Source organism: Vigna unguiculata, chromosome 3 (assembly GCF_004118075.2).
Source record: "Vigna unguiculata cultivar IT97K-499-35 chromosome 3, ASM411807v1, whole genome shotgun sequence".
Lineage (NCBI taxonomy): Eukaryota > Viridiplantae > Streptophyta > Magnoliopsida > Fabales > Fabaceae > Vigna > Vigna unguiculata.
In genome coordinates this window covers 35592756-35603317 of record NC_040281.1, presented here as the reverse complement: position 1 = coordinate 35603317, position 10562 = coordinate 35592756, and the positions used below count along the sequence as shown (strand labels likewise).

At 34.7% G+C, this 10562-nt stretch overlaps 2 protein-coding genes across 2 annotated transcripts; one reads left to right on the top strand and one right to left on the bottom strand.

Moving 5' to 3' along the window:
* Nucleotides 1–225: 225 nt before the first annotated feature.
* On the top strand, nt 226–2647 carry LOC114178301 (dnaJ homolog subfamily B member 13-like). Its single transcript, XM_028064128.1, has 2 exons — nt 226–1070; nt 1923–2647. The coding sequence occupies exons 1-2, from the start codon at nt 670–672 to the stop codon at nt 2368–2370; spliced, it is 849 nt and encodes a 282-aa protein (XP_027919929.1). The 5' UTR covers nt 226–669; the 3' UTR covers nt 2371–2647.
* Nucleotides 2648–3622: 975 nt separating this feature from the next.
* Nucleotides 3623–4944, bottom strand: LOC114176816 (thioredoxin H2-like). The gene is made up of 3 exons (XM_028061984.1): nt 4680–4944; nt 4436–4558; nt 3623–4168 (listed from the first exon to the last, which is right to left on the bottom strand). The coding sequence occupies exons 1-3, from the start codon at nt 4791–4793 to the stop codon at nt 4037–4039; spliced, it is 369 nt and encodes a 122-aa protein (XP_027917785.1). The 5' UTR covers nt 4794–4944; the 3' UTR covers nt 3623–4036.
* Nucleotides 4945–10562: the final 5618 nt, after the last annotated feature.

Genomic DNA, 10562 nt, shown 5'->3' with positions numbered 1-10562 from the left:
ATAATATAATTCCATGTTTGTATTCTTATTAAATATACTAGATATCAATAACGAATAGAATTTAGTTACATGATTAAAATAATGAAAAACAAATTAACCAAGAGGTGAAAAAACTAAATTGAGAAGATAATTAAAATAAAAAACCAAAATGGAATTGAAGAAAGGCTTCAACATTTTCTTTATTAGCAGTATTTGGCCATTATAAATTGGATCTTGTAGAACATTTTTGTCCACAAGGTACTCCTTATACTGCAACACTGAGTAGTAGCCACAACCCTATCAGAAATTTCAAAATCAAAATGCTAAATCGATATTTATCTATCTCTTAGCCATCACCATCCAAGTGTTCAACCTTAAACTCTCATGCTCTCTCTCTCACTCACTCACTCTCTGTTTGAGTGTTTCTCTCCCCTGTTATCTCTGAACATTGAACGTGATCTTTGCTACTTTTACGCGTGTGCATTTTCCTTCATTCACAGCTAGGACTAGTAGATTCCGTGTTATTGGACTCACCCACACAACCCCTTTTGCAGCCACGTGCACAGAGTCAAACCCACCCCTCTGTTTTTTCTTTCCAAACCCAAGAAAGCACAGAACTTTTCTCTACCCTGTAACGGAAAAACAAAGGCAAGTTTTTTCGCTCACAATTCGGCTGAATTTTGGACCAAGATGGGTGCAGGGGACTACTACAAGATCCTCAAGGTGAACCGCAATGCCTCGGACGAAGAACTCAAGAGGGCATATAAGAGGTTGGCCATGAAGTGGCACCCAGATAAGAACCATCAGCACCACCCTGTTACGAAAGAAGAAGCTGAGGCCAAGTTCAAGCAGGTTTCGGAGGCTTATGATGTTCTCAGCGATCCCAAGAAGCGCCAGATCTATGATTTTTATGGCCACTATCCCTTGAACTCTATGAAGATGAAGGAGGAGAAGGGTGATGGGGGTGTTAGGGTCCCCAAAAATGAGAAAGTTGGGGTGGTTGAGAGAAAATTGGTATGCACCCTCGAGGAACTTTACAAAGGTTGCAGAAAGAAGTTGAAGATCTCAAGGACTGTACATCATGAATTCGGGTAATATCTGTGTTTTCACCTTGTATTTCTTGTTTTAATTCTTGCATTAGTGGTGGAATTTATGTGTGGTTGTAGTTTTAATTGTTTTTTTACCAGTGAATATGCATGGTTGAATTGTTGATTGGTTTCATGCTGCCATAGTAATATTTTGTTTGGAGTGCATGTCTTATGAAAAGGAATTCATTTTAGTGCTTATGGGCTATATGTGCTATGATGTTGATTGAAATTGTAAAAACTCTGAAACTATAAAAAAAAAAAAAAAACTTTCTGATATTTATTGGGATTACACTGTACTTCGAATGGATGAATTTTTGTCCAGTATTTAGTTCATGAATAGAAAACTATCCAAGACCCAATTTCTGTATTATTTTGCAAATTATTGGACAATTTACGTTTTACTTGAAACTGTGATTTATTCGCTCTATTTGATTTATTAGCATATTTTTTCTTTTTATTTTGCTATTCCACTTCTGGTTTGGCTGTTTTCTCTTTTGGCTATTCACTGACCAGGCCAGATAACACACACACACCTTAGCAGGCACGCATGCATACTTGTGTAGCCACATGTGGAGAAAAAATATATCTTTTTTATTATTTTGGGATTTGTGTTAGTCCTCTCATGTTATTTTAGTCATATACAGAAACAAAGTGAAATTATTAATCAGGAAGTTGCATAAAATGTTAGTTTTTGTAAAGATATTGGAGTTTAAGGTTTGCTTTGTGGTGAATTGGTTAAGTGAATAGAAAAGAGTGTTTCAAATATGGCCTATTTTCTATTACCTTTTACAATTTGAGACTGCTTGGAAATACGTGCTTTCGGGTTCACAAGTTTACTCTTTTCGGTGTTGGCAGTAAGTTGGAGACTGTGGAAGAGATTTTGAAAATAGATATCAAACCTGGTTGGAAGAAAGGCACAAAAATAACATTTCCTGGGAAAGGAAACCAAGAAGCAGAAGCTAGTGCTGCTGATGATCTAATCTTTGTGGTGGATGAGAAACCACATGCTTTATTCAAGAGGGATGGAAATGATTTGGTTGTGACACAAAAAATCTTACTTGTAGAGGCTCTTGTGGGAAAGACTCTCAACTTAACAACCTTGGATGGAAGAGAGCTCACAATTCAAGTGACTGATGTGAAACCAAAATTTGTGTTGGTGGTCCCAAATGAAGGAATGCCCATCTCAAAGGAACTTGGAAAGAAAGGAAACTTGAGAATCAAGTTTGATGTTATGTTCCCATCAAGGCTTACCACACAACAGAAGTATGAGCTGAAAAGGATTTTGAGCAACACTGATGACTAGTTCAGTCTTTCATGTCTTGTGGCTTTTTCCCAATTAACACACATGAGGTGAGAGCTCAGTTTACGGTGTAAATACTTGAAATACAACTTTAGTCTTAGACATGAAAAGTGTGCATAATACAAATAAACCAAGCATGTTACTACCATGTCTGCAGTGAGGTGTAACTTTGGAATAAAGCGATTTCAGCTGCTGTAAGGGTCCTGGACTGTGTTCAATCAATATTACAATACAATGCATTATTGAATGGATGAGAATATTTACAGTCCTAATATGTTTATTCACCCTTTTCTTCTTTTCACCTTTTCCTTCTATTCATATTTAAATCTTGACTTAAATAACTTTTAGCCTCCGTAATTATGTTTATCATTTTAGAATTTGATGTTACCGTTTCTGTTAACAATGCCATCATTTATTAAAGACATCAACTTCAGCGAAATAAGAGGTCTTTTCCATCAAAAGAATGCAAAGAGCACGAGAGACTCTGCAATTGGCATCAAGTCAAATAATATCAATAAATCAAAACGAGTAGCTAAAAAGACAAAAGGGACAAAATCAAACCCAAATAAGAATAAACTATTTGAACCTATAATTTGAATATTTTTATAGAAGTCGGTAGCTATGATCTAAGGGAGAGATTTCCACCAACCAAACTCATTTAAGGAGTGAGCTTTGTTGCAGCAACATTCAAGTTCTTGGTTAGATGAAAACAATTAGACCACTTTTGTTGAAGTCTTTGATTTTGAGTGGCTTAGCAAATTCAACAATGGAAGATATCATGGAGGAACTGATTGTGTTTTCAGTGAGATGACCTTCCTAATGATTAGGGAGATAACATTCTGCACTGAGTTGTTGGAGTGTCTTGTATTGCTGCAATGCTAAGTGGCCCAAAGATCAAAGGTGATATTTTTTTACAAGCTTGAGGACAGAGAATAAATATTTTCCTAAATGGCTACCCGTAGAGGGTATGAAATAACCTCTCAACCAAATCTTGGTGTTCATTGCTATGAAAATGACTAGTCTGTAGATATTTGCTGATAAGAATCTACATTCATTTTACAGTGGCCGTGCATTTGGTCCCATGATATGTCTATCAATTTCTGCATTTACTTTATCAGAACTTTGAAAATAAATTCCTTTTCTTTTTCTGAGAGAGGTGTGGTGTTTTGCTAATAATGTTGATTGTAATGGATACTGATAAAGTGTCAAATATCACTAACCAATCCAATGGATGTGACCTTTTAAAACATATATATTATATAGAAATTGGATGCATCAGAGCCCTTTTGTGTCGTTTTTCATTCATGGCTTAAAATCAGCACCGACACATTACAAATTGCAAATAGGTCTAAATATTAAATTGTGATGTGAACATTAAACAATGACACTTGTTTTTACTTGAAATAATGGTACCAACTTATTCAGCATCCTATGAGTTGTTGGCTTTTCCTTTTGTTTATTTTCTCAAAAAAAAAAAAAAACAGAAAATTGGACTAAACTAGAATCCACGAGGGAACGAAACATGACGAGAAACATCCCCAAAGAAAGTATTCAGGACACTCAATATTCTCTGGCCGTGACTATGAAAGATTGTGCATAGCAAGAAGATCCTGTAAAAATATATGTTGAAGTGAACTTGCTGATTTTAGTTTATTGCTTGATGACACATTCATTTTCTGTGTTGTTCAATCAACCTTTGTAGCTCCTCCTTTTTTACTCCCACCACTTTATCAGTCACTTTTCCTTTCTTAATTAGCATGAAAGTTGGCATTCCCTGTACTTGGAAAAGTTCTGCTACCTCCTGTTTTCACAATCCAAATCATAAAAAGAGTAAACTTTTGATCAAAATTGACCTTGGATAGATGATTTTAATTACTTAGTTTCACCATTTTTTATGAAACTTATCATATTAAAACGAGAGATGAAATTTACCAAGTATATAAATATGGAAACTCAGACAAATTTTTACCAAAAACTAACACATGTGATCCATAATAGAGTTTTGTAATGTATGATTTTTGAAATTAGAACCTAATGAGTTAAAGTGAAAAGGACTGAGTGATCATACCATTAACTCATCCACATCAATCTTGACAAACTCAACATCTCTGAATGTGGCAGCAAACTCTTGGATAACCGGGTCCATGAGTTTGCAAGGTCTGCACCATGAAGCAGTGAAATCAACCACCATCTGTATCAATGAAAAATTATCTCAGTAAAACCTTAGTAGTTTTGGGGTGAAAAGTAAAGCAAAACATTTCACCACTTCAATATGCTACACTAATTAACCAAAAGACAGTTTCCGAACAAACCAGTTTGTTAGTTTTTTTGAAGGCATCAAAGTGCTCATTCCATTTAGTAGAGGAGTGGAAGGTGAGGACTTGAGATGGGAGTGAAGTTGTTCTACCACCATACACCATGGCCATGTCAGATAAGTCTGATCCCACGTAGGTTGTTGAAAAAACCCTGTATGAATCAAAGTTAATAAGTTGAAAAAAAAAGAAGAGGTTCTTTGTTTCTGATGATGGAAAATTAAAGTGGAGGGAGAGGTTTATATATAGAATAACTAAGTAGTGGGAAACTAAGATATGATTTCTTTGAAACGTATCAGATTCTGGTGTTTGTGGCAAGCTGTAAATTGGACCCTCAAAGCTAGCAAGTTCAGGGACACAATGGAGAGCATAAGTACCTGCAAAAAATGGATGGTCCCAACATCATTCTCGTCCCATGATGTTAACATGAAAGTACAGTAACCTCTTTCAAATTCTCATTTTTTGGTTGTTAAGGTTTCTTTTTCTAGACACCACAAGGTTATCCTTGTATGCAAGAAGCTTCCCAAAGTACACATATTCATGATTGGCTAAACCAGGAATTTAACAAGTGAACGTTTCTGCTGAAAGATCAAGCCAATGTTTTGGAATTCAAAGATGGTGAATAAGAAGAAATCTGTACTTCAATCTCTGATATATTGTAATTGAGTTTGGTGTTTTAGTATTATTGTTAAAAATACACTCAAATTATCACAGCATTTTTAATTTTACAAAGTTTCACCTTTATTTTTCTGATTGAATATTCCGTTATTAACTAAGGATTAAAACCGAAATTTGATTGAAATACTGGTGTAAAAAAAAAACTCAACACCTAAAAAGAATACCAAAACAATATAAGTGGCAAAGATAAAAAAATATATAAAAGACCAGAAGGGAAAAATAAAAAGTATGATCCAAAGTAAAATATAAAATTTTGTATTGATGATGTGTAACTGACATGAAGTATCAGAAGCAGAGTTTGACTTTGAGTTGTTACACGGTTGGATTCAGCTAAAATTAATGCTGTAAAAGAGTTTGATGATAATGGAAAACATAAACATAAGTACAAAAACAAACTTTTCTATCTCTGCAACTTCGCCAAACAAAGGAATCATACAACCACCAATTTGCTGTCATTTATGGAATAAAAATGTCTCTGCCAATTCCTATATACGTAGATGCTGCCAATTACCGAACCAATTGCACTACATCTTTTTTTGTCTTTGCATCACCTTTTTCCTTCAAATTCTTACGTTTTCTACTATTTCAATGTTTCAATCTTCATAACACGTGTTCTAGCACAAGTTTCTCATATTATTATAACTAGGAAATGGTATCCTATGAAAAATAAAGTAACTTTTCTTTATTTTAGAGTTTTTTTTAATCGGAAAATAAAATAAATTTTACATATATTATATGAAAACATTCATTGTAAACTACTTTATTCTACCGATAGAACTTCTTCTTATAAAATAACTCATATTATCTCCTTCCTTGTAAGACACATTAGAGATTAATGCTTTTTAAACCATACAAGAACATGACAAAGTTACTCGACCCAACTTTCAGAACCTAATTTATAAGCTTTAAACATTGACATCCCCCACCCCGAAAGTATCTTTTATATTGACCACAAATAAAAATATATACAATTAAAAAACTAACGCCAAAGCATATGTCTTACACGAATGGTTCAAAGCTATAATTAGAAAGTGTAATACAAACCAACAAAAAGAAAAAAAGAAATTCTTCCTTAAAGTCGATTTTGAGAATAAGTTTAAAAAATTCAACAATAGGTCATCGACAAGGGTTTCCTCTAAAATATATATTATTTAATGTAGCAAAATAGATGATAGGCAACAATCCTGGTTTAACCAAGAGGTACTCGGTCTAATGAGATAGAAGCATTCGATATTTATGTTTTTTCATGACTTAATTTCTATTTTATCATTTTTGTTTTTTTCCTATGAAAATTTTCTTATTATGACCTTTATTCATCGTCCCCAACTCTTCAATGTTATCTATCCTTACAGATCTTAAATTGTCTTAAAATTTATGTAAAATTATTCGATTTTTTTCCCTCATAGTCAATTCAATTGGCATTATTACGGAATTAGGCACATTTTAAAAAAATTATAAAAATGGACAAAACGTGTGTGGATAGAACGTTTTTGTATGAAGAAATCGTCAGGCCCACAAACGATTTCTGGTCAAAATTAGTCAACAGGCGAAATCGTGTGGGGGGTGCACTATTTTTAAAGAAAGTCGTGTGGGGGGTGCACGTTTTTACATGAAATCGTGTATGGGGTAACGTTTTTCATGCAATAATCAATTACTGTATGATGTAATCGATTACTGCATGCGTTGTAGTGTTCTGGGTATAATGTAATCGATTATGCACGAATTGTAATTGATTACATGCGTAATTTTTTGAAAAAAAATGTTAACAAAAATTTTACTGGATAGGAAAGCAATGACATATGATATAGTTGAATATGAAACAAAAAATAGTGATAATAATGAAAAAAAAACATTACAATCAATTAAAGTACTAACATAACAAATAATAATGTCAATGTGAAAGTGCATTAAACAAATACAAAGTTTTTGAATGAAATAAAGATCAAAATGAATCTAAGAAGGAGGAAATTGGCGCCACACATAAGCCATGTCTTCCTCAAGTTGACCAACCCGAGCATCTATACTATCAAATCTTGAACCAACAAAAGTCCGAAGATAGCAGATTTCGTGGATAATATCATTAAGCATAGTAGCAGATGCATCGTGGGTAGGCTGAGGCGGTGGAGATGGTGTGTGGTCATCATGAATAGGTGCATCTTGCACATCACGTTTATGAATCCATTCACCGTTTTGGTTTTTTACAAAACCAAAGGAATGAATAACTTCAGCACCAATTGGACCTGTTCTCCAATTAACCTCCTCAAATGGTTCATCTTCTAGAGGAACATTAAACTTAATAAAAATGTCAATAATGTGGTTTGCATATGGTAAAGGGGCATGGTCTCTTAATGCCTTTTTCATGCGATATCTAACCAGATGACCCCAGTTAAGCTGCCTTCCAGTCATCATTGCCCACATTAAGATAATGTCTTCTTTAGTAGCTTGGGCAAGGTTAGTTGATCGGGGCACCAGGCATCGACATAGGATGTAGTGCAGGATACGTGTTTCCACTTTCATTTGACCTGCCAGTATTCTTCCTTCAATATTTACATTGTCACGAAAAATCATTAATTTTGCATTGTGACTAGAATAATCATCTCTCCATTCCTCCACCATGTTTCCCTTAAAAAAGACACCTTGAGTCCCCAACTGGGTTATACAATAAAACATATTTATATCCATTCTAATCTTGACATGCTTAACTTACTTAAAATAACCCCTTCATCAGTAATTTGTAAGTTAGAATAAAAGACTCTAACTAACTCCAGATAATAACATTGACCATTAGTCAAAAAAGGTAATAATCCCAAGTTGTGCAGTATATCATAACACTCAAAGTTTTGCTCAGCAATAAAATCATCAGGATATCTGGGTTCAATAATATCTCTGCCGGAAAATTTTGAAGTATACCTTTCATATTGTGCTACAGAAGAGAAGAGTCTTTGTGGCTGTGAGGGTGCAATCATTTCATCAAGTTCGTTGACGGCGGCACCACGGCGGCGATGAGCACCAATTTGAGTATTGCGTTTTCTTGAAGATTCAGCCATTTTTGGGTGTTTCTGAAGATTTTAATCGGTGGGTTTTGTGGAGAATTGAAAATCGAAAAGATTGTAATGAACGGGAGTTGATTTGGTTAAGAAATGAAGGCACAATGGTGAAAACAAGGTGGAGGCAATGGGGATGCGATGAAGGTTTGTGGTGTGTTGCGGCAGAGAGAGAAAATGTTGTTTTTATAGTGGAAGACGAGCTGTAATCGATTACACTAAGGGTTAGTGTAATCGATTACAACATGAAATTTTTTTTCCCAAAACCTCCAGTCAATAGATTACAAGGCTTCTGTAATCGATTACCAAGTTAGAAATTCTTATCCAGGAGCTCCTGTTAGTTCGTTAATCAATTACAGACTTTGTGTAATCGATTACATTTTATAATTTTGTTACAGGACAACTCGTTAATCGATTACGGGTATTATTTAATCGATTAAGGTAAGCTATAATCGATTAACTTAATCTGTAATCGATTACCTTCGCATCAGATGTCAAAAATTGATGATGGTAATCGATTACACTATGAAGGTAATCGATTATAGTACATATTTTTGCACCAAATTAATTGTGGTCATGGATAACATGGTCCATATAATTGATTACAACATAACATATTTTTGTCATATCATTTGTACTGCATTAATAAAAAATTTTAAAATATTGTACTAATTAAAGAAAAATAAAATGATTAACAACTTGCACATAACTTAAAATGGAAAGTAAAGAAAATAAACTAAATGAATTACGACAACCATCTATATCTTGTTCTCCCCGGTGATCCACAAACCATCCAGAATTGATATCTTCGTATTCTTCGGCAGGTGTTGGTGGTCTGATGTCTCTAGTTCAGATGAAAAGCTCGATATAAGAAGAGATACGCAGTTTTTTGATAGATTGGTCTAAACTTTGTACGTGGTTCCAACGACTGATCATCTGTGACACGTTAAAGTCACATTTGATTTCCGCGGTGTCATGAACTAGTCACCTGTTGCGTATTGTTGTAGGGCGACAATAGTCAATTTGTTTGACAACTTTGCGATCACCATACTCGACTAATTGAGTTATGGTTTGTAATAATTCATTGTAGGTGCAATCATGTCTGATGGAGAAGGTTTTCGTGGCAACCGAACCAAACTCAAGACCAAAACCAGATGGACTCTTTGTGATACCAGCACCTCTTAAAGGTCCACCATAATAAATAATAGTTGGTGAAGTTGGGACAGAGTTTGAGGATGATGTTAATGGGGTGTTTGTAGTTAAAAGAGAAAGGATTTCTTCAGGTGATCTTGTGAAGGTGACATACAATTCAATCATTGTGTTCAAAGGAAAAGAAGACTTACATTGCAACATTTGAAAAACATGTTCATCTGTTTTTAATTCAAAATGAGTCATAGACAATATTTCCTTCAAAAGTCATGGTGGGTCGTCTGAAGTATAGGTTGTTTATGGATGTGTTTGATTGGCATGGAATGGTTGCACAAACTCTTTGTTTCAGCATGTTGTATGTGCAGTTGTATGGAATGCGAAATATCTGAAGACTCTGACATATGAACTTCACCCCATCCTCACAGAGTTTCATTTCACCGTTTGTGTATAAGGCAGCTATGTAAGAATTGGTGAAATCCTGAGACTTTGTGATGCCAAACATTTCAGGGGGAAAATGTTCCATGTTAGGGTTTTCAATTAAGAAAGAAAAGGTAGAAGGAGATGGTAAACAATGGATGTGTTGGACACTTGAAAATTTGCATTTCATGTAGTGTAGGGAGGTTGTATTTATAAGCATAGTAGTGGCACCATTATTGAGTGAAAAAACAAAGAAAAAGTTATAGAGCTTCAATTGATTACGTACATATGCGATTGTCATATTGAAATAGTACAAATACATAGTACAATATTCTCCCATAATGTGATAATTTTATTTGACAATAACATTGTTCAACGATGGCTGCCTGTGCCGCATGGTGGCCTCCGTGTGGGTCGTCGTGGTCGTCTCTCAGGTTGTGGGGGAGGAGAGGGTGACTCACTTTCGTCGTCAGTATCTTCCACTTCCACAGATTGAGAACCTTCTTCTGAAACATGAAATGAAATTTCTAGTTTATAGTATTGTTGTGAAAATGACGGGCCTCGGTATGCAAATGGTGGAGTCAGTGATGATGTC

Excerpts from the sequence above, each read along its gene's own strand:
- LOC114176816 (XM_028061984.1), bottom strand. The coding sequence starts at position 4,793 with ATGGCCATGGTGTATGGTGGTAGAACAACTTCACTCCCATCTCAAGTC. Across the intron at positions 4,559-4,679 it reads TCAAAAAAACTAACAAACTG|ATGGTGGTTGATTTCACTGC; the intron begins GTTTGTTCGGAA and ends TCATTGATACAG. Across the intron at positions 4,169-4,435 it reads TTGATGTGGATGAGTTAATG|GAGGTAGCAGAACTTTTCCA; the intron begins GTATGATCACTC and ends TTGTGAAAACAG.
- LOC114178301 (XM_028064128.1), top strand. The coding sequence starts at position 670 with ATGGGTGCAGGGGACTACTACAAGATCCTCAAGGTGAACCGCAATGCC. Across the intron at positions 1,071-1,922 it reads ACTGTACATCATGAATTCGG|TAAGTTGGAGACTGTGGAAG; the intron begins GTAATATCTGTG and ends CGGTGTTGGCAG.